This window comes from Myodes glareolus, chromosome 9 (genome assembly GCF_982192425.1).
Source record: "Myodes glareolus chromosome 9, mMyoGla1.1, whole genome shotgun sequence".
NCBI lineage: Eukaryota > Metazoa > Chordata > Mammalia > Rodentia > Cricetidae > Myodes > Myodes glareolus.
In genome coordinates, this window is record NC_142034.1 from 95,716,605 (window position 1) to 95,740,053 (window position 23,449).

Below are 23,449 nucleotides of genomic sequence, written 5' to 3' on the forward strand. Positions count from 1 at the left end.
ATCCCCTCCTTTCCCCCTCTCACACCTCCACCACTGCCTGGGCTGCCGCCTGAGGGCCGTCCTCCAGCTGAGGTTTCATACTCCCAGGCAGTTTCCAGGTTTCTCTGGAGCAACAGAACAGGGGAGGGCAGAGGTTGAAAGCAACACCTGCTTGTCACCTTTGCAGGACTATTCACACCCAGAGGTGTGAGCTGGCATCTCACCTGCCCAGCCCAGGCAGGCACAGGCCTGACCCACCACCACCATCCTTGCTCATAGCCTGGAGATTGGGCCTCACACCTGCCAGGAATGCTGGGATTCGCTTCAGTCCTACCAATGACCTTTAGGATTTACCTCACACCCACGAGCCTGAAAGTCACCCCAGGCCTTACTCATGACCCTGATAGTATCCCAGTTCTACCAATGGCCTCAAACTCCTCAGGAAGCCCGCTCTGCCATTCCTAGAAGGAAGGATGCTGAGCCAAGAAGACCAGAACAAGCTTGAGTTTCCAACCCTCGTTTTTTTTTTTTCCCGCTTCTGAGTGATGGGGCTGAGAGCAATGTGCACACAGGAGTGCCAAGGACCTAGCGACACTCTGCGGGTGACGCACGCTATGTGGGGGGCATGCAGGAGCATCCTTGGGTGTTCATAGGCACAGGAGGAACCACGCAGTGGGAAACTATCCTGCTGTATCCAGTATTTATTGCTTCACATTCAGGCTCACTCTAGAGAGATCAGGCCAGTCACAGACGCCACCAAAGGATACCCTGAAAGGTGGCTGCACCCTGGGCTCTGCCCTGGAGTGAGAGGCAAGAGAGATTCCTGTGCCTCCGCTCCTGGAAATTCAAAGACCTCCTCTGCTCAGGGCCCCTGGGGGCCAGGAGACCAGAGTTAGCTGATGGTCCCAAGGGTCTTAACGATGTGGGAGTGAAGAGAGGGTCCCTGGACAGCAGACCACGGACCACATAAGGGCACGCTTATGTGGCTATGCAAGGAGAGCACAAGAAGGGGGTCCCTGAGAGAAGCCGCTCTAGCCTGGGGGCAGAGAGAGGACAAAAGTTCCAAGTACAGGGGTTGGGATACTGAGGTTGCAGGTTAGGGCCCCAGGAAGCATAAGGTGCTAGCCAGGGATGCCAGGAACAGCAACAGGCCAGAGACTGAGGTCCCTGCAAGGCTCGGAGAGAAACTCTTCACTTCTAGGGCTGAGTTCCACATTGTGTTCGTAATCCATGAGGTATAGACGCTGACGTTGGTGTAAACACCTGGTCTCTTGGGAAGGGCACAATCGGTTCCCCAACTCACCACCCCTGCCTGGATCCAGACACCATCAATGTCACAGACCAGGGGTCCTCCGGAATCACCCTGAGGAGAAAGAAGGGATTCAAAGGTGTTGCAGTTGTTTGAGCCTGCTGCCTGTATTACACAGGTAGGAATTCAAAGCTCTCCTACCCAGTCCCACCTGGCTCTCTTTGTCAGAGTATACAGGATCAATGAATTGGTAGATCCTAGAAAGCCATAGGTGATGGGGAAGCTCAGCCAATCACATTTGGCTAGGGCGTGGCCGCCTGGGGCCAGGGAAAAAAGACCTGGGAATCCAGGTACACTCTCTTCTCTTGGTGCTCGCTGGACCCTGGTCGTGTGAGTTTCCCCATTTCTAATTATTAAATTATATTTGTTGTTTTTGAGCCGGTCTGGTTAATTCCAGCTTACCGGTCGACTACACCCATCACACAGGGTTGGGTGACTGAGAACCGAAGGAGAGTGGGTCCCCTAGCAAATGGAACACACAACCTGTCTCTAAGCAAATTTGAACTTACACCACAGCTGTGTGTTCAGAGCTGAGAGCAGGGGCCATTTCAAGACAATGCTGCTTGCTTCAGTTTGTTTGGCTTTATCTAGACATCTCTTTGAAGTAGCAATCAAGAGGGACTTGGCAGTCAGGGTGTGTAGAAGAGCAAACGAGACAGGATACAACCAAGCAAGCTTGAAAGTGGCCTGCTCCTCGTGAAAATACAGTCAAAGGCTCTTGTTCGGTCTCTCTTCCTCTCCCTCTCTCCCTCCCTCCCCTCCCTTCCTCCCTCCCCTTCCTTCCTCCCTCCCTCCTCTCTCTCTCTCTCTCTCTCTCTCTCTCTCTCTCTCTCTCTTTCTCTCTCTCCCTCCCTCCTCCCTCCTTCCGCCCCCCCCTCTGTCCTCTCCTTTCTCTACCGAGGGCAAAGCCCAAGGCCTTTCAAATATTTGATAAACACTCTACCACTGATCCACACCCCCACACTCTGGTGATATTTATTGTATCTGAGAGAGGTGAGGCATGTGATGGAGAGGTGCATCCCCTCCCTGTGTGTGCACATAGAGGCCAGGGGTCAACACTGATGTCCTCTCTCATTCCCCACCTTACTTTCTAAGACAGGGTCTCTAACTGAGCTTAGGAATGTGCATTTTGATTAGCGAGCCTCTGGAAGCTGCCTGTCTCTGTCCCGCTGCACACACACACACACACACCAGCCCCTGTGATGGCATTATAGATTTGTGCTATCGCACCCAGCTTTTTATTTTTTTTTTAATACGTGGATGCTGAGGATTCAAATTCAGTTCTTTATACTTGTGATGCAACAATGGACCATCTTCCCAGCCCTTCAAATATGATTATTTGAAAGGGAGACAGCATCGGGATTTCTTTTTGAGCTCTTGTGTGGTGTGTGTGTGTGTGTGTGTGTGTGTGTTGGTGATATTAGTGGTACTGTTGTTTTATAAGATGCCCAGTCCTTCTGGAAGGGTCTCGGTGTGATGGGACAGGAACGCCCTGCCCACTGGGGTTCCTGGTGAGAGGCCACTGTCTGGGTATGACTCACATTACAGGCATCCTTCTCGCCTTCCTCGAAGCCAGCACACAGCATATCTTCAAAGATGACAGGCTCCATGCTGGGAATGGAGTTCTCCTGGTAGTAGGCATTGCAGGTTTGGGCATCAATAAGAGGCACCTCCAGCTCCTGCAGGGTAAATGGTGGTTGGAGAGCTGGAATTGGGAGAGAACAGAGTTAGAGGAAGAAGATGCTCCATCTCCTCCCAGCTCCACAGTTTAACTGAACCCTGTGGTCGGGGCCATTTCTTCTGCTTCTTCAAACAGAGCCGTATTTCCCCACATGAAATCCTGAATGTTCTGAAAAGGTGATACCCCAGGATGAGAACGTAGATTTGTCCTCACAGACACAAGCTAGGGAGATCTCGGTTCTTCCTCCCCCAGCTGGACACACAGACAGACAGATGTGTGACAGCTCTGTGGGTCTCAACTTCTCTCCCAGTGTGAAGACAATGGGATGGGATGCACACGGGGTGAGGGCACAAGACAATAAGCAAGAGCCTATGGCTGGTTTCAGGACACTGCCTGTGGTCACGTCACATCCATCACGTGACCCTGCTCTCCTTAGCATTCCAAATATCAAATCAAAGGTGGCTTCGGTGCCGCGTGGGTTAAATTAGGTGACCCCAAATTCACATCTACCTAAAACTTCAGAATGTAACCTTGCCATCAAGCAGAAGACTTGCAGATGTGCAGGATGAGAGGCCCTTAACAGACAGAGAGAGGGGACCTGGGGAGACTCATGCAGTGGAGGTCTGTGTGAACCCCAAGGCCAAGACTGGAGTGATGCAACCAAGAATCAAGGATCACCCAGCCCTGGCAGAGGTTGAGAGTCAAGAGGGGTCCTCCCTAGAGCCCTGAAAAAGTTGAGGTCGGATAATACTCTCATTTCAGGCTTCTGGTCTCCTGAACTGAGACTGAACACCTATCTGGTTTACCATCAGCCTAGGACACTGAAACAAGATCACACTTATGATGGCAGGGATGGGGGCCATGCTGATGATAGTGCGCAACGGAAATGCCTTAGACGGCATCAGGCCATGGACCTCCGGCATTAACCCCACCAGGCCAGCACTCTTGAGAGCACATTGACAAGAGATCCAGGGCCCCATCAGATAGTGGAGGCTGCCCAGTTAGCCCCTGGTAAGCACTGTCCACAAGGGACAAAGCAGCAAGGGTAGCAGGAAGGTTGTAGTGCAGACTGGATCGGCATCCCTCAGTCCGTTATGGCTGTAACACTATCCTGGTTATTAAATGTTAGGCGGATTAAATGTTAGGGAGCTGGCAGCAGCCAGTTGGTGATGAGCTATTGTGGCAATGTTTCAATGCACCCTCTGTAGTGGACATTCTTCGCATAACTCCATATGGATCCTGTCTGAGGGTGAGGGCTGGCCTTGGGGAAAGTGTCAAGGCTGGCCCTATTGAATACACATTCTACTCTCCCCCTACCCTGTTACCAATCATCCTTACGTGTATTTGTGGCAATGTTCCCCCAGCCCGTGACCCAACATTGGGTGCCAGGGCCCAGGGAGTCTCCAGGTTTCGGGAGGCAGACTGGAAGGATGTAGTCGTTGAAGGAGACGGATGAGGCCAGCTGCACCAGGGCGATGTCTCCACTGCTGTGCTCATCTTCTGAATAGCTCGAGTACTTGATGCACTGGGCCACAGCTCTCAGTTCCTTGGGCTCATTGGGCCCAGGGTAGGAGGAGATGGTACCCAGCATTACCGTGTAGTCAGACAGAGGCTGCTCCCTAGGAAGAATGGGAAGGTCAAGGGTGAAAAGGAAAGACAGTCTTCATTTGGAGGCTCTAATATTGCCACTGGGCTTTTCTGAAAGCTAAGCACATGGAAGCGATGCCAAACACCCCCTTTTAAGGGCCACCATTAATGGTCCTTGTAACCCATAGGTCTACCATCACTTCCTCCATGTTTCAAGTATGGAACACAGCTAGCAAAGTCATGCCACCCATCGGAAGACTGCCTGGCTGTTGAGCAGTACATTCAAGATCTTGGATTCTTGAGATGCTGGGGTGATGGGTCAGTGTGCAAGGGTACTTGTGGTACAGGCGTAAAGACTTGAGTTTGGAAGCCCACAACCCACATAAGAGTTGTGCCAAGCCTGTCCTCTGGAGAGGTGGGAGGTGAAGACAGGAGAATCAGTGGACCCAAAGAGGGAGCCTGTCTCCCAAAGCTAAGTGAAGGCAAGGATTGACACCCAAGGTCGCCCTCTGATCTTCACACACTGGCTGAAGTGTGTCTGGGCCCACATTCACACACACATGAACATACACTCACATACGCAAGCATACTTACACTAAGACCTTGGGATCTAGAGAACTGTTTTTAGGAACTGTTGATTCTGTGTGTGTGCGTGTGGGGGTGTGTGGGTGGTGGTGGTGTGTGTGTGTGTGTGTATATGTGTGTGTATCTTTGTGTTGGTGTGTGTGTGTGTCTGTGTGTTGGTGTGTGTGTTGTGTGTGTCTTTGTGTTGGTGTGTGTGTCTGTGTGTTGGTGTGTGTGGTGTGTATGTGTCTGTGTGTTGGTGTGTGTGTTGGTGTGTGTGTCTGTGTGTTGGTGTGTGTGTGGTGTGTGTTTCTGTGTGTTAGTGTCTGTGTCTGCATGTCTGTGTATCTGTGTGTTGGTGTGTGTGTGTGTCTGTGTGTTAGTGTCTGTGCCTGCGTGTCTGTGTATCTGTGTGTTGGTGTCTGTGTCTGTGTGTGTGTGTTGGTGGGTGTGAAGGCTCCTGTGCATGTAGAAAGCAGAGAATTGACGTCAGATGCCCTGATCTATCCTCTATTACCCTTGACCTTGACCTTGACCTTAAGACAGACCTTATCACAGAACCTCCCCAGAGATCCTCCTATCTCCACACACACCCCCAGTACTGGTCACACCTAGCTTTTTACGTGAATTTGGGCAGGGGATTTGAACTCAAGGCCTTACGCTTGTACAGCAAGTCCTCCTACCCTCTGAGCCTCCCCTCCACCCAAGAGTTGATTCTTGGAAATAAGACTATGTGATTGACTCAGCAGGGCCAGCCCAGAAACAGGTAATTTCAGTACTGAAGGAACACAGCCCTGTCTCGTCTCCTGACATAGTAGGTAGAGGTTATAGTCCAAATGGAGAGATGAGGGCATCTGGAAGGGATGTGAGAAAGCCCAGCTGGTGCCAGCCCGCGTGACCCTTAGGGAAACACTCACTGACTGAAGCAGTGGGCAGCCGTCAGCACCCAGTCCTCAGCAATCAGGGAGCCCCCACACACGTGGACCCCATTCTCCCTCACGCTGACCTGCCAAGGCCACTCGCCCGGCTGGGCATCCTGCCCATTCACGATGCGGCCTGAAGCCCTGGGACGTCCACACACTGCAGAAAAAAAAATCAGAAGTGGGTGACACAGGGCCACTCTGCCCTCCCGTATGCCCTCAGACCTGGCTCATTCTGTCACAACCCCTGGGAACTTGACCAGTGTAGGCCAGAGGACGCCCCCATGCCTGGCCCCTAACAGCACCTGCTCATATAATGCCACGAGGAACCAGGGTCAGACAGCTCTCTGGGTCTGCCTCTAAACCCATGCTCCTGTTGGGGCTCCTTCCTGTATTCCCAAGACTTGAAGGCTGAGGCAGGAGGATAAGGATCAGTAGAAGGCCAGCTTTGACTACATAATAAAGTAGAGGCCAATCTGGGCTACAATGAGACCTGGTCTCAAAACTAAAAGACAGGAGAAGGGAAAAGGGAGGCGGGGAGGAGGTGGAAATTTTTAATAAATAAATAAATAAATAAATAAAAGCTAAAAGACACAGAAGAAAACTAAAAAAACAAACAAACAAACAAACAAAATCCTAGCCACAAAATGCACATTCCACACATCTTCCTGAAGCTACGGCTCCTCACCCACCCATCTTACCAGAATCCAGGGGAACGCTAGTGCTGTCTGGTGTAGGGGACAAGCTGTAGGAGTCGGTTGTGGGGTTCTCGCTCCCCAGCAGGGCTCCAGGAAACAGGATAAATAGAATGGCAGGTAGGACCAGCTCCATGATATACCTGCTGGAGGCCAGAGATTTCCAGACACACTCCAGGAAGGAGGAAGGTGACTGCAGGTCTGTGGTGGTTTCTGGGCTCGCCCTGGGTGGAGCCAGCCTCCACACCTGCCCTGCAGCCTTGGGAGAGGCATAACACCCACACTGCTCCTGGGCCCGGAGACCCTGGTCTCCCCACATGCCGCATGCTCTGGGGTCCTCTGGTCTTCCCCATCCCGATCCAAGAGTCGGAGCCTCCGCAACCCTCATCTTTTGTTGACGTGGGACCAGTGTATAGTGTGCCTGGCACTGCGCCAACCACAGGATGCACCCAGGCTCCTCAGGAGCTTTTCTGATCACACCCCCACAGCACTGGAACTGAGACTCTGGGGTAAAGGATGTGACCAAACCCCACAGGGGCAAAACCAGGGACTTCCACCTTCTGTTCTGTATTGCCGTGTCCCAAGGACCCCCAGGAGATGGGAGGACAGATAGACCTGAGCTGATTCCCAGGATGTCCTGGCCAACCAAGCCTCACTCAGCCATCCGTGTTCCAACCAGCCCCCACCCCAAGTCACCAGGAAAAGCTGTCCACCAGTGTCCACCAGAGGGCAGCCGTGGGCCTGGCTCTTTGGCTCCAGGGGCCCTCTTAGACATTACGCAAGGAGAAGGGCTTGTCAGCATCGATCTGGAGCGGGAGGCATAGAGACACCCTTTCAGATTCCTGTGGTATTTGTCTTCTCCACCTCTCTACTTCTTTTCTATTCTGTTGGTTATCCTCCACTCTGTCTCTAAGCAACCCCTTCCATGAAGGCATTACCCCTGGAAAGGATCACTGGCCTTCCAAACACCCCAAATGCACCGTTGAAATAGAAATCATGCTCAGTGATTACATCACCAGCAGCAGTGTGGCTTTAATCAGTGTAATAACCTTATGCTTCAGGCTTAAAAACACTAGTCCTGGATCCTGTTTTATCCAGTATTAAAATCCCTACATCCATCCCCATCCTGTGTGTACTCTGTTCACCAATATATTTCAAATTTAAAAGAAAAAGAAAACAAGGGCTTAGAGTATAGTTCAATTGATAGAATGACTGCCTAGCATGCATGAAGCTGTGTTTGGTCCCCAGCACCGCAAAACCAGGTGTGGTGGATATACACACCTGCACTTCTAGTACCCAGGAGACAGAGACAAGCAAACCATCTCTCAGAGTCATCCTAGGCTGCAGTAGTGAGCTTGATGCTGCTGTGGTCAGGATGAGAACGGTCCCCATAGGCTCAGATATTTGAATGCTTGGTCTCCACACCAGGCCAGTCTCTCTCTCTCTCTCTCTCTCTCTCTCTCTCTCTCTCTCTCTCTCTCCTCGCTATCTGTGGCACTTAGCTACTGTTCCAGTGCTGTGCCACCATGATGACCATGAATGAATCCTCTGAAACTGTAAGTCCCCAGTTAAGCGCTTTCTTCATAAAATGAGACTATAGGCAAGTCTGTAGAGCATTTTCATAATTAGTGATTCATGGGGGGAGGGCCCAGTCCATGGTGGGTGGTGCCATCCCTGGGCTGCTGGTCCTGGGTTCTATAACAAAGCAGGCTGAGCAAGCCATAGGGAGCAAGCCAGTAAGCAGCATCCTCCACGGCCTCTACATCCGCTCCTGCCTCCAGGTTCCTGCCCTGTTTGAACTCCTGTCCTGACTTCCTTCAGTGATGAACGGAGATTTAGAAGTATAAGTTAAATAAATCTTTTCCTCCACAAAGGTTGAGGTGTTTCATTGCAGCAATAATAACCCTAACTAAGACACTTTCTTTTTTAGAGTAACCCTGGTCATGATCTCATCACAGCTAAGCCAGAGGCCAACCTGGACTACATGAGACCCCGAGAAAGACAGAGAGGAGAGTGGGAAGAGAAGCAAGAGTGAAGAAAGGACTGATTTAGAGGAGAATGGAAAAGTATGAATATTGTCACCCATCTGCACTCACTGGATGATATACAGAAATCTTGCTGGAATCCTGCAAGACAGTAATGTGTTTATTAACCATACAATAAACCAAGACAGTAAATATGTTCATCAACCATATGATAGACTAAGATAGAAAATATGTTCGCCAACCGTGTGATAGACTCTTGTGTTTGCAAAAGAGACTGACGTTTCATGATTCACAACCACTTTTGAGAGTATAGTAGTGTAAGAATTTTATCTAGAAAGGGTGCTGGAGTTGGGCGTGGTGGTACAGTCTGTGACCCTTGCTGTTTGAGAGGTTGAGGCAAGAGCATCACAAGTTGAAGGCCAGCCTGGGAGGCGGAATGAGCCCCGATCTTAATAAAAAATGAAAAAGGAGAGCTGAGGATACAGCCCAGTGGTAGAGCATTGCCTGCCTCTGTGAGGCCCTGGGTTCATCCACCACCGCTGCTGTAACAGCTATTTCCTCTGAATTGAAATCTTCCCTCCTAGAGAAAGGAGGGAGGATTATAGGTAGCCAAGGAAACTAGGAAACACACAGAGCCGGGGAAACAGCTCAGTCAGTAAGGTGTTAATACTTGAAGACCTGAGTTTGAGGGCCAGCATGTGTATAAAAAGCCAGGCATGACAGCACACGCTTGTAATCTCAGTGCTGGGGAGGTGGAGACAGACTACAGGGGCTTGCTGACCAGCCTCATCAGCAAGCCTCAGGCTCCACAGAGAGATTCTATCTCAAAACAACAATCAAACCAGGGTAGGGAGCTGGAGAGATGCTCAGCAGTCGAGAGCAGTTGGTGCCACTGCAGAGGACCAAGCTTGGATTCCCAGTGCCCACAAGGCAGCTCACAGTCATCAGTAACTTCAGTTCCAGGGGATCGGCTGCCCTCTTCTGGACTCATGCGCACCGCCTGCATGTGGTGCATTTAGATCCATGCAGGCGAGACGCTCAAACATATAACATAAAATCTAATATATCTAGAAAGAAACAAAAAAAGAAAGGAAGGAAGGAAGGAAGGAGAGAGAGAGAGAGAGAGAGAGAGAGAGAGAGAGAGAGAGAGAGAAGTAGTAGTAGTAGGAGGAGGAGGAGGAGGAGGAGGAGGAGGAGGAGAAAGGAAAGAAGGAAAGAGAATAAACACTGTAGAATGAGCAATGACACCCGAGGCTGACTTCTGGGCTCTACACGCACCTGCACACGCACTCACGCATACGCACACACGGGGTAGGGGTGGGGAGGGCTCAGAGAGTTCCAAAATAAGATCCATAAAACCCCTCCCTCGGGTTATAAAGGCAGCTAACAGTTGCTGAGGGGAGGAAAGTTATAGAGCTGGCAGAACCACCTGTAAATTGAGTCATTCACATCTAGGGTGAACTTTGGCTATGCAGCTGCCTTTGAGTGTCCCGTGTTCTCATAGATAATCTCAATAAAGCCACCAATGCATTGGACTTTGCTGGGACTGAATCTTTTCTTTGGTCTGCCGTTGGCGTCCTGTCCTGGATAAATAGGCATCTGGTTATTTTCTTTCCCAGGAAAAGTCACGTATTACTTCCCAAGAAAGGAGATGGGAAGGGGAGGGGAGGGGAGGGGAGGGGAGAGTAAGACAGGAAAGGACAGGGAGGGCAGGGGCAGACAGGGAAAGACAGGGCGGACAGGGGAAGATGGGGGAGGGAAGGGAAAGAATAGTCATTAGAATGGCTTGCAGGCTGTGGTCTATCTAGCCCAACAATTGCCGCCTCTCAAAAGAAAGGCCATGGATCCGGTAGTCTTTCAGTCCTTGAGGATGGGTGGCTCACTGGTCTTCAGTCTACATTGGCATCCTGAAGAAGTAGAATCTAATACTGGCAAAGAAATTCATCAGCTGCAGGACAGATGAACCTGCCACAGAGCGTGAAGGCAAGCAGGCAAAAAGCAAAAACTCCCTTCTTCCATGTCCTTTTGTGTGGGCTGCCACCAGAATGTGCGGCCCAGATCTTGAGTCCCACCTCAAAGGCTCAAGAAAATTTCCCCACAGGTGTGCCCAGCTGCTTGAGTTTAAGTTAATTCCAAATGTAATCAAGTTGGCAACCAAGATTAGGCATCGCTGTGCTGACTGAGCCATCTCCCCGGACCCTATTGTGGAAAATGTTTACTATACATTGACTTAGTGATACAAAGAGACCCAAGTCCTAGCTCCTGGCTTGAACACAGATCGATGCAAATCCAGAGAGCTATGTTCCATAACCTTCTTTCATGATGTCACCCTTTTAAAATATTTGCCCCAGTGAACCAGCTCCACACCCCTCACCTCTGCTTCTCTTAACACTTCCTTCTTTAGCTAGGTCTGCTTACCGTGCGTCTCTTCTGCTACAAGTTTTAACCAGAAGTTGTAGTCTGCATGTCTATCCAGACCTATTCTCTCCTTGCTCTGTCCCTACGTAATTCCTGTTCGATGTATACAAAGGCCCCTCAAGTCTTTCTAAGGGGAGCCAGGCAGTGGCGGCACACATCTTTCATCCCAGCGCTCCAGAGGCAGAGACAAGCGAATCTCTGAGTTAAAGGTCAGCATGGTCTATAGAGTGAGCTCCGGGGCCGCCAGGGCTACACAATGAAACCCTGTCTCAAAAAACTGAAAAGAAAAACCTCTAAGTAGGATTTAGAAGACTCCCAAAGGGCTGTTGCTCACATAGTATCTCAGTTTTCTTTGTTCTTGGTATTTGCTTTTTGCAATGCTGAGGGTTAAACCCAGAGCCTTGCCTATGCCAGGCAAGCCTTCTACCAGTAATTCTTAGCTCTTTTGGGTGCTGTCCTAATCTATTTTATGTTGCTCTGTGTTGGGAGCACAAAGGTCCTTGTGATCACTGAAAAGTACTAGAAAAATCAGAAATGTTAACCATTCAGGGTTGACTTTTTACCAGAAGAGATAGACGTATAACCTCTTCTGCCCAGAAGGTTGGGAATAGATGTGGCTAATAGTCTAGGTGACCCCTGTGCTCTCTGTAGGGCTAGGCCATACCTGGCTCCCCTAGGATCTCACAAGCAGGACAGGATATAAATAACATCTGTTAAACCTCTGTGCTCCCTGTATGACCAAGACCACACCAGATCCTCCCCAGGGCCGTAAGGTAACCCATGCAGCCTGTCTCGAGAACACATCTCCATGGGAAAAGTGGCATGTGCTTTGAGAAGGGTTTTGATGTGATTATGCCTCGCTGTGCACAGGGGATTGTTACAGCAGGAGACCTTCCCCAACTACTGTACTTAACTGTGCCTGCAATAGACTGCCACGGTCAGACTCTAGAAGTTTGAACCAACACCGGCTAATGAATCGTGTTGAACCGGATTTCCTTCTTGGCCCTCATGGATTCTTACTCTCTTGGCCCTGGGGTTTGCAGAGACCCCCAGAGCTGTGATTTTAAAAAGAAAATGCCCTGACAAAACTAACTTAGGAGGACCTGGAAGATGGCCGGAGAGTACGGAACCTTCCACCAGGGCGGACGGTGTACATTCGCCCTGGGACCCACACAGTGGGAGCAGAGAACCAACTCCTATAAGCTGTCCTCTGAGCTCAGCACTCGTGCTGCAGCACGTAAGCACCAACACACACACTAATAAATAATATAAATAATTGTAATGTAATTGAAGATTTGGAGAAGTGACTCAGCAGTCAGGAGTGAGTGCTTGCTACTCTTTCAGAGGATCAGAGACTGTTTCCAGAAGCCACGTCACACAGCTCAAAGCCAGCTGTGACCCTAGTCCCAGGGGATACAAGGCCCTCTTCTGGTCTTCTCCAGCACTCAAGCACACACATACTACACACACACCACACACATCACACACATCACACACAAGACACATCATACACCACATATACACACAAAATATACCACACTGCACATGCACAACAGACACAACACACAGCACACAGAAAACACACTACACCACACACACAATAAGCACACAACACAACACATAAGACACATCATACACCACAACACACAGAACACAACACATACAAGATATACCATATATCACACATAACACAAGTACCACACACAACACACAGACACCACACACACCATACACACCATACACACACCATAACAAACACACCACACATAATACACGCATGACAAGCATCTATCATATACCACACACACAACACAAACATACCACACACATACACACATGCCACAACACACCACACAATACACACACACCAAACACACACCATACACACACATAGACACACATACACAAATCAAAGAAATTGTTAAAAATAGTTTTTAGAAACTAGGCACAACAACACACCTTTAATCCCAAAACTTGGGAGGCAGAGGCAGGAGGATCTGTGAGTTTGAGGCCAGCCTGGTCTACAGAGCGAGTTCCAAGACAGACAGGGCTACACGGAGAAATTTTGTCTCAGGAGACCAAAAATAAACAAATATATTTTTTAATTTGCTTTTTATTTTATTTTATGTGTATGAGTATTTCACTTGAATGCATGTCTGTACACCACCTGTGTGACTGGGTGCCAAGCTGACGCCTGAAATTAGCTACCCCAGTTTTCTGCTCCTCCCCATGGTGCTAGAGATCAAGCCAAGGACCCTGGTGCAGCTAAGCCAGCATTTTCCCCCTGAGCGACTTCTCCAGCCCTCGCCTCAGCCTCCTCAATAGGTCCTTCTGGTGGACAGGTCTTTGATCTTGGCTGTTGTGTAACTGGGTTAACTTTGTGTGGGTAGTCAAAGGTCCTTACTGGGAGAATTAAGTGTGGTCCGTTAGTCTGGACTGATGAAGAAATCTAGACGCATAGGCCTGATTGTGACCAACGACCTTTATTGTACAAACCTTGACTATGAACGTATTAAGTCCTCTGAGTTCTGTGGGGACAGAGGGTTTTGGTACGGATGCTCAGCTGGCTGGGCATTTAAAACTGGCAAAACAGCATGGTTACATTGGCCCTGCCAGGCAGGCCCTTACTCAAAAAGTAAGTTTCTGGCGGTCCCCATGCAGAGAGTAGGGCATAGTGCACGGCAGCTGGCCGAGTACAGGGCTCTAAGACTTGTCTATCCTCGAATAGGGCCAGCCTTTGTTGAGTGCATCCAGCAAAAAGCCATCACTTCTAACAACAGGTAACACAGTGCTAGACTCAAAGCCAGTGTACCCTGAGGCCTGCTCACGAGCTCTCCTAGGGGTGCTGGCTGAGGGCCAGAGCCTTGGTCCTCGAGAAAGCTGTCAGTACACAAGGGGAGGCATCCAGCGCCTGTGCTCAGACAAAAACAAACAAACAACAACAAAAAAAAAGGATAGTTGTGGTTCGCTGGCTGAGGCACCACATTAAAGAGTGTTGTGCGACCCGATCCGTGGTCAGGTCGGGAGAAGGTAGCCAAGCAAGGCTCCCGTTCTGCTGCTTCTCCCCTAGGGGGCGCCACTGAGCCTGGCGTGGCTCCCGACTGCAGCGGAGCGGCCATGGGTGTGCAGGGCCCTATGCCGCTGCTGGTGGTGTTGCTGGTGTGCACGGCGCTAGGGAAACCTGGTGAGCTAAGGAGATGCACCCACAAGCACTGGGGAGGATGAGGGAAGGTGGGGGACGCAAAGGTGTCAGGTGAGGAAATCCCTTTGCGGAACACCTACAGAGACCGAGCATACAGAGGTGGCCTCATCTTTTGCACTTCTCCCCCACAGGTCCCAAGAACATCACAAACAAGCTCCTCTCAAGTGACTGATGGGCTCTGTGGAGGGCTGGGTGTCTGCAAATCCTGTGGGAAGGGCTCCGGTGGCATCTCTTCGACACTACCCCAGGATACGGGAGGAAGGGGTGTATGGGTGTGCGGTTCTCCTTAGACCCTCCCTCCCACACACGTGTACCCTGGGGGTGCTACGGGCCTGCCTCAGAGCTCAGATGGGTGTCTTTTTTTTCTGTCCCAGTGCCTTGTGGCCGCAGGAATGACCTTAAGCCACTGATAGTGGGCGGGATAGAATCCGTGCAAGGGCGCTGGCCATGGCAGGCCAGCCTGCGCTTTAAGAAGTCCCACCACTGTGGAGGGAGTCTTCTCAGCCACCGATGGGTGCTCACTGCTGCACACTGCTTTAGAAAGTGAGTCTGGGGTGGCAGGGGCCAGACAGAGCCACGATCTTGAACTAGCCTCCTGATATCCTGAGCTCCAAATTGAGCAGCAACTGGTTACAATCAGATAACCTTCCTCATTGCCCTGTGGAGAAAGATGTTTACTGAAACATTCCCACGTGGGTGCGGGTATATTCGTTTGTGCCCACGGCCCCCAACCAAAACGAATCAGGAAGGCACAAGCCTCATCCCCCCTCCCCTTGGAGGAGGAGCACGATGTTAGGCCCACACCAAGGTTGGTTGGCTCGTTTTGAAGTGGGTAGCTCAGGAAGGCCTTCAACTTTATGTGTCGCTGAGGATGGTTCTCTTGGCTCTGCCCCCTGGCATGCTGGGATCACAGGCATGCACCACCATGCCTGATCTGTACAACGCTGGAGCTCAAACCCTGGGATTCTCACGCTGCTAAGCAAGTGCAGTCACCTGAGTCCCGTCCCCAGCCCCGTCCCAGATGTCTATTCTCTTCTGTCCAGATCCCACAGCCCCTCCATCTTCTGAGTCCTCTCGGACTTGTACAGGCAGGGTCCTTAGGAAGTGATGAGACCACATGGGGACAGTGGTCTTCCTGGTCCTCTGATCCCCAGGAACAGGGAACCATGGTCATGGTCTAGGCTCTGTTCCTACAAGGGATCCTTAGACCCAAGAGAAAGATTTGGTAATGATTGGGGATGAGCAAACAAGTAGTACTGGCCCCGTGGTGCCCCCTCACACAGGTGCCCAGGGGGCCCAGGGGACCAGCATTCTTCCCGAGGGTCCTGATCACTTTCTCCTTCCCTGCTAGGTACCTTGATCCAAAAAAGTGGAGAGTCCAGCTTGGACAGCTTACTTCCAAACCATCTCTCTGGGACAGCAAGGCCTATTCTGGCCGGTACAGGGTGAAGGACATCTTTGTAAACTCTGAAGACACCACGAGGTTCCACGACCTGGCCCTGCTGAGGCTGGCCTCCTCGGTCACCTATAACAAGTACATCCAGCCCGTCTGCATGCTGCCCTCCACCTTCGTGTTCCAGCAGCAGCCTGACTGCTGGGTGACTGGCTGGGGAGTCCTTCAGGAGAATAAGAGTGAGACTGGGGACAGAAGGGGTGGGCATGTGGGTCCCTGTTTTAGCCATAACAGGTTCCAAAGTCCTTCTCTGGCCTCTGGAGCTCTGCAAGTCTCCTGCCTGCCCACCCACCTCCCTGCCCACTCTCCCACCTGCCCACCCGCATCCCCCCCCTTGCCTCCCCCCCCCATCATTCTCATTCTCCCCTCATTGCCTTTCTCCTTGTTCCGGCCTATAAGGAGCTTCCTTCTCCTCTAGAGCAGGTGTGGTCCAGTGGCCAGATCTGCAAGAGAGGGACTCTTACTTAGCCAGGCCTGCAATCCCCAACCAGCCGGGATAAGTACTCACGGCCTTGTGAGGAAAGTCTTCTTAACCCTGAGATTTACTTTACTTCAAAACATGAGCGTGCACAGTTCTGTCGTGTAGTTCAGGGGTCAGTAGTGTGGCCACAACGTTGTGGAAACTGTCACCGCTGTCCTGACCAGGTGACCCCTCAGCACTGTAGCTTCTAAGATCAGGCACGTTCCGAGTGGTGAGGCCATAGACAGTCAACAATTCTAATTACAACATTTTCATTATTTCAAAAAGAAAGCCTGTCAGCCTGGTCTACGGAGCAAGTTCCAGGACATCCAAAGCCTCGGTAGGCAATGTGGTATAATCTCAGCACTTGGGAACTGAAGACAGGAAGGTCAGGAGTTCAAGTCTGTCCTTGACTCCATAGTCTAGACTGCACAGCAAGTTTGAGACCAGGCTGCACTGACTGCAGGACTACATGTAGCCTCATACTCTCTGCCCCTTCTTTCAGTCTCCGCATTTCCCCGGCTTCTGTAGCCCCTGGCAGCCCAGGCCCGCTTTCTGTCTCTGGATTTGTTTTCTGCCCCTGGATGGTCAGAGAAGATGGCCTTTTTTCTGCTGGGGTTCTCTCCTGTAATTAGTGTCTTCATATTGCCCCCTTGTGACGCTTGTGGGTACTGCTTCTCTCTCTTTTTAAGTTCACATACCGTTATAGAACCACCTAAAGACTATACCCCACTTAGGGTGTTCACAATACTGTTACACTAGGGATCTTCATTCCCACCCAACTTTTACTCCTCATTAACTCACTCCCTACAACCCCTGACAACCATGACCCGGCTCTCTGAGCGTGCAACAATCATTTTCAGATACTGCCCACAGTTGGAATACAGTTTGGGGTCCTGTGAATCTGGTTTCTTTCACGTAACAATCCCATCTTGAAGATTTACCTTTTTTTCTCTCCAACTTGAATGCCTTTATTTCTTTCTTTAAAAACAAGCAAACTATGTCGTTTACTCCATGTGCACGTGCGTTATATGTGTGCTGTATGTGTGTGTGTGTGTGTGTGTGTGTGTTATGTGTATATGTCTGGTGTGGTGTGTGTGATGTATGTGTGTGTGTGTGTGTGTGTGTGTGTGTGTGTGTGAGAGAGAGAGAGAGAGAGAGAGAGAGAGAGAGAGAAACTTACAAAAGGAATTGGTCTTCTTCCATTAAGTGGGAGTGGGCGGGGCCCTTAGGTTTTGCGTTTGCACTGAGCTGTCTCACAAACCCTAATTTCTCCTTCTTACCCTAATTGCTGTGGCTGAACGTCCATGATATTGTGCACAAAAGCGGCATCCCCACCTCATTGTGACTCTAGGCAGGAAAGCATTTTGGTTTTCACCACTGAGTGCGATTTAGCTGTGGCTTTGTGGAAGTGGAAATGTGAATTCACAGCACTGGGATTGTGGAGGGGGTTTCCTTTGGATCCTAGCTTGCTTAGTACTTTTATCACAAAAGAGCACGGAATTTTGTATTTCTTGGAGTGGGGGGGGGGGGGGCTATGTGCATCTTCATGTGTGTGTGCAGGTCCATGAGTACACAAGTGTGCATGTTCATGTGACCATGTCAGAGGCTTCGGTGTCTTCCTCGGTTGCTCTCCACCTTAGCTTTTTGCATACATAAAATTTCATACATGTTTTGTGCATCTATAAAAACATATATTTTTTAAATTTACCTATTTAGAGCAGGGGTACATGCATGCAAGTAGCAGGAATCAGTTCTCTTCTGTCACCAAGTGGGCCCTGGGGACAGAACTAAATAAACACCTTACCAGGTAAGCGGTCACATTTGGGTTGTTTTGTTTGTTATTTTCTGAGGCAGAGCTCCCGCCTGAATCTCACCAATTTTGCTAGACCTGTGAACCAGAGAGACCCTTCTGTCTCCGCCTCCCCAGCACAGGGATTGCAGATGCACACTGCCAGCCTGGCTATTGGATTCTGATTTGGTTATGTGAAAGAGTGTAGAATTGGGTCAGATGCTCTCTCGGCAGAGATGGAGGCTGTTTTCCCTTCATTCCATCAGTGTGTGCCGGTTTTCCTTAGCAGCGCTCCCTTGCACCTGCTCACGGATCGCAGTCCTTTCCTGCCCTGACGGGTTCAGTTGCTGCATGCTGAGATATTTGCAGTATATTCGTTTCTTTTTTCATTGTTTATTGAGACAGGGTCTCTACAAAGCCCTGGCTGTTCTGGAACTCACCATGTAGACAAAGCTGGCATCAAACTCAGAGAGATCCACCTGCCTCTGCCTTCCAAAAGCTGGGATTAAAGGCATGCACCCCCACAGCTGGCTTTAGGATATACATGAAGAGCCGGGCAGTGGTGGCACACATCTTTAATCCAGCACTGCAGGAGGCAGAGGCAGGCAGATCTCAGTGAGTTCCAGGTCAACCTGGTCTACAAAGCGAATTCTAAGACAGCCAGGACTGACTGTTACACAGAGAAACCCTGTCTCAAAAAACTAAAAACAGATGCTCTAGTCTTCATCTAGCTTCAGCCCCCGGTCTCACTCAGTGGCCGAGTGTGGGAATCAGGAAGAGTTTCTCTCTTTCACCTGTTTTTGGGGGGAGTTCAGAAAGGATTGCATGCAGCTCCTTTTTCTTCACTTGTTAGTAGAATTCACCAGTGAGTGAAGTCCCTGGCACCTTCCTTTGTTGGGGTTGTTGAGTACTAAGTCCCTCTTTGCTTATTATAGGTCTGTCTTAAGTCTGCTTAATAGTGTATGAGGCACAGGGCTTTCTCTGCGTTGTCTTGGTGGGAAGACTCTGATCCGTTGGCATACAGTTCTCCCTAGTATTTCCTTGTTGTCCTCTTTGGTTTGTTTGTGGTTCTGCTTTTATGAAATAGAGCTGGAGCTTGTTAAGATATTTTAATATAATTTTAGCATAACTGTTAAGAAAGAGATGCTCAGAACTGGAGAGATGGCTCAGAGGTTAAGAGCACTGGCTGCTCTTCCAGAGGTCCCGAGTTTAATTCTCAGCAACCACGTGGTGGCTCACAACCATCTGTAATGAGATCTGGTTCCCTCTTCTGGTCTGCAGGCACACGTGCAGACAGAATGTTGTAGACATAATAAATAGAAAAGAAAAGAGAAGAGAAGAAAAGCTCAGAAAGAAAGAAACATTCACAAACACTAGTGTGGCTGACAGATGACTCAGAGGACCGAGAGGCCTGCTACCAGCCTAACCACCTGAGTTTCATCCCCAGGTCTCACATGGTGGAAGGAGAGAACCGGCTCCCGAAAGTTGCCCTCTGACTTCCACCATGCTCCCACACCATAAATAAACATTTTTTTAAAAAAAATTAAAGAGCATGGGTGTGGCCTCCTTGGAAGGGTCCTTTTTGCTTTAATTTATTTATTTGATTTGATTTATTTTTAAGATAAAATCTATGTAGCTGGCTGTCCTTGAATTTACTGTGTAGACCAGGTTGGCCTCAACCTCACAAAGATCTGCCTGCCTCTACCTCCCTAGTTCTGGGATGAAAGGTGTGTACCTCCACTGCCCACCCGGCCAGCTCTGGATTTAATTTGCTCTTTTCTTATTTTCTTAGATATGAAGGGAAGTTGTTGGTTTGTGGTTTCCTTTTCATTAACGTAAGCATTGACAACTATCAGTCTCTTTCTGAAACTGCTTTTGCTGTTTCTCATAAATTTTGGTCTGTGGCATGTTAATCTTTGTCTTCCTTGTTTTGTTTTTGGGGCAGGGTCTCAAATAGCCCAAGTTGATCCTAAACTTTCTATATACTAGCTGAGAATGGCTTTGAACTTCTGATCCTCCAACCCTACTTAATGCTGGGATTAGAAGCTTGTTATAACACACCCAATTTATTCTGGGTTTTGTTTTGTTTTGTTTTGTTTTGGTGGTGGTGGTGGTTTTTGGGTGGGGAGCCTCCATGGTTTCTCAGCAGCAAACTAACTCTTGAAGTCCCCTTGAACTGAAGTTGACAACTCACTTCTCTCTTAACAGTTTGTGTTAAACAAACAAACAAACATATGTATGTATGTGTGTGGCAGCCAGAAGAAGACAATCAGGTGTCGTTCTCAGGAACAGCATCTACCTCCTTTGAGACAGCAGCTCTCACTGGCCTGGTTACTCACCAAATAAACTAGACAGACTGGGCAGGGAGCCCAGGGGTCCTGCCCCCAGGGCCTTGTCACTGACAGTCTGTTTATGACGCCTCTGCATGGGTTTCTCTGAGCTTGTCCCACTTAGAGCTTGTTCACCTTCCTGAATCCGGCCTTTGTCTTTCACCACGTTAGGAATATTTTGATCCTTCTTTAGTGTGTGTGTGTGAGAGAGAGCTTTGTGTACGTGTACATATCCTGTGGCACACACAAATGGAGATCAGGGTTTTAAAGCACTATCTAGTTATGTATTTTTTTATTTCTTTCTTCCTTTCTTTTTTTTTTGTTAAATTTTAGACAGGGTTTCTCTGTGCATCTCTGACTGTCCTGGAACTCACTCTGTAGACCAGGCTGGCCTTGAACTCAAAGATCCTTCTGCTTCTGCCTTTCAAGTGCTAGGATTAAAGGTGTGCACACCGCCACCTGGTTTATTTTTCTTGTTTCTACTGTAGCAAGGTGTACCCGGAGCTGGCTGGCCCATGCATTCTCTGCCTCTCACCTCGAAACAGGGATGCTGAGATTATGGATGCACAGCTGCACATCCGGCACCCACAGAGGACTGAACACAATAGTCGGGGGCTGTGGGGATCGAACTCAGGTTGTCAGGCTTGAATTTAGGTGCTTTTACCCATGAGCCTAGGATTGTTTCTTAGGCATTTATTTTATGTGTATGTGTGTGTACCTGAGTGTGTATATATGTGTGTGCACATGCGTACAGGAGCCGACAGAGGTCAGAAGAGGCACCAGATCCCCTGAGGATAGAGTTACAGAGAGCTGTGAGTCTCCATGTGGGTTCTGGGTCCTCTGCAAGAGCAGTAAGTGCTCTTAACTTTCCAGTCCTAACCCTGGGAATAATTTTAGGACAGCGTTTTGCTTTGTAGTCTAGGCTGGCCTGAAACTCACAATCCTGTCACCTCAGTGCTGAGATCCTAGGCATGTGCCACCAAGCCTGTAAATTGGGTCCTATATTCTCAAACTCTCTCAGCATCCCCAGCACCTCCCACCTGTGCTTGGGCAGAATTTCTCCACTGGACCACTCAGGAGCTGGTCCTTCTGCTGCAGAGATAGAAGGAACAGACTCATGCAAGCTTCTTCTTATCTGCCTGTCTACCCACTGGCTCCTTCTGTCCATGGATTGTCCATGGTGTGGGGTGATCAGCAGGGGCACCACTACCATGGAAGGTGTGTCCTCCCTACTCCTCCTGCCGCAGAGAGTAGAGGAGACCCTAATACGGTGCTCTGTCTCTCTCCTCCTTCCAGAACCTCTGCCACCACCCTACCACCTCCGAGAAGTGCAGGTCACCATCCTAAACCCCAGCAGATGCTATGAACTGCTCAGGATTCCCTCTCTCCACCCCTTTAACAACAGTGACTTGTTCTGCGCTGGTGCTGAGGATGGCAGTGCGGACACCTGCGGTGTGAGTGTGCCTCCCCTCCCCCTCCAGGAAGCCCACCCTGCCTCACCCAAGACCTGAGGGCTCTCTCCACGTCTGCCATCCACCTGTCCGCAGGGTTCATCCACGCAAATCACCTACAGCCCCTAACCTCCCAGCCCTCTCATTTTCTATTTACGATATTTTTCTCCATCCCTAAGCCCCTCAGTGGTAGAAGCTATGGCCCTACTTTCCTGATAAAGAGGCTGAAGCTCTGCTGTTGCCAGGGGGAGGAGGGGGATCCTCACCCAGTCCTCTGCCCCACGGTGCTCCCTGTCCCCATGGCCTCTTCCCCAGCCCCACCTACTCACCCATGCTGCTCCTCAGGGTGACTCAGGAGGACCCTTGGTCTGCAACATGGATGGTCTCTGGTATCAGATTGGAATCGTGAGCTGGGGAATAGGCTGTGGGCGGCCCAACCTGCCTGGCCTCTACACCAACGTGAGTCAGCACTACAACTGGATCCAGACCATGATGGTCCTCAGCAGTGCAGTCAGGTCTGCTCTGGTGCTGCCACTGCTGTCCCTCACTCTGCTCCAGGCTCCCTGACTTCTGAGGTCCACCTGAGCCCATGAAGCTGCAGCTTCGGGGCTAACATACCACTTCACTTTCCCCAGTCCCAGGACACTTGGTATTGGGTAGGGACATCCTGTGTCTTCTGTCTCCTTTGCCAATAAACTCTTGTGCATATCTGAGAGTTGGCCCGTGCAGAACGTTATGGAGACGCGGTGACTTCCTGGACACTACCCTGTGTTTGCCTTGAGCAATCCAGCCCAGGACCCATGATAGCTTGTCTAGGCTTTGGTTGCAGTGATAGTAGTGTGGACTGGAGACCCAGCTCCACGGTGCTGCCTGCAGTGGCCTGCAAAGTTCCTCCAGAGCTCTGCCCGTGTGAAGCTGAGATTCCTGACTATATGCACACAGAATTTCAGGATAGACCAGCGTCTAGTCAGAACTTCTGTTGCTGCGATAGAAGATCATGACCGAGCAGTGTGATGCACACCTTTAATCCCAGCACTTGGGAGGGAGAAGAGACTGCTCTCTGAGTTTGAGGCGGTCTACAGAATGAGTTTCAGGACAGCCAGGGCTACACAGAAAAGCCCTGTCTTGAAAAATTCCCCAACAACAACAACAAAAAAGCTACTACAACCAAAAGCAACTTGGGGAGGAAGGGTTGATTTCACCTTACAACTCTCAGGTCCCACCCCACCACTGAGGGCAGTCAGTCAGGAGCACGGAGACAGGAACTGAAACAGAGACATTTGCTCCTCATGGCTTGCTCAGCCTGCTTTCTTACAAAACCCAGGATCACCCCCTAAGGATGGCACTGTCAATAGTGAACTCTACCCTCCCACATCAGTCATTAATCAAGACAATACCCCCAGGCTGTGTTTCAAGACAGGCTCTAGCTGTCCTAGAACTCACTCCGTAGACCAGGTTGGTCTCCAACTCAGAGATCCACCTGCCTCTGCCTTGCGAGTGCTGGGACTAAAGGCACCACTCTGCCTAGACAAATCTTATGGAGGCATTTTCTCAATATCCCTTCTTACTAGAATATGTCTAGGTTTGCGTCAATTTGACAAAAGCCAACCAGCACAGCTAATA

The 23,449-nt window shown here is 50.0% G+C and overlaps 2 protein-coding genes across 2 annotated transcripts; one reads left to right on the plus strand and one right to left on the minus strand.

Moving 5' to 3' along the window:
- Nucleotides 1-665: 665 nt before the first annotated feature.
- On the minus strand, nt 666-6,948 carry LOC146892845 (serine protease 33-like). Its single transcript, XM_085694697.2, has 5 exons — nt 6,742-6,948; nt 6,038-6,200; nt 4,308-4,588; nt 2,830-2,993; nt 666-1,342 (listed from the first exon to the last, which is right to left on the minus strand). Exons 1-5 carry the CDS (start codon nt 6,869-6,871, stop codon nt 1,076-1,078), a joined length of 1,005 nt encoding a protein of 334 aa, XP_085550823.2. The 5' UTR covers nt 6,872-6,948; the 3' UTR covers nt 666-1,075.
- A 7,307-nt stretch (nt 6,949-14,255) lies between these two features.
- On the plus strand, nt 14,256-22,539 carry LOC125401854 (serine protease 41). Its single transcript, XM_087909598.1, is given in 5 exon segments — nt 14,256-14,322; nt 14,715-14,883; nt 15,692-15,972; nt 21,672-21,829; nt 22,172-22,539. Coding segments are annotated over 5 exon segments (915 nt in total). The 3' UTR covers nt 22,412-22,539.
- Nucleotides 22,540-23,449: the final 910 nt, after the last annotated feature.

Excerpts from the sequence above, each read along its gene's own strand:
- LOC146892845 (XM_085694697.2), bottom strand. The coding sequence starts at position 6,871 with ATGGAGCTGGTCCTACCTGCCATTCTATTTATCCTGTTTCCTGGAGCC. Across the intron at positions 6,201-6,741 it reads TAGCGTTCCCCTGGATTCTG|TGTGTGGACGTCCCAGGGCT; the intron begins GTAAGATGGGTG and ends TTTTTTCTGCAG. Across the intron at positions 2,994-4,307 it reads GAACATTGCCACAAATACAC|CTCTCCAACCACCATTTACC; the intron begins GTAAGGATGATT and ends TCCCAATTCCAG.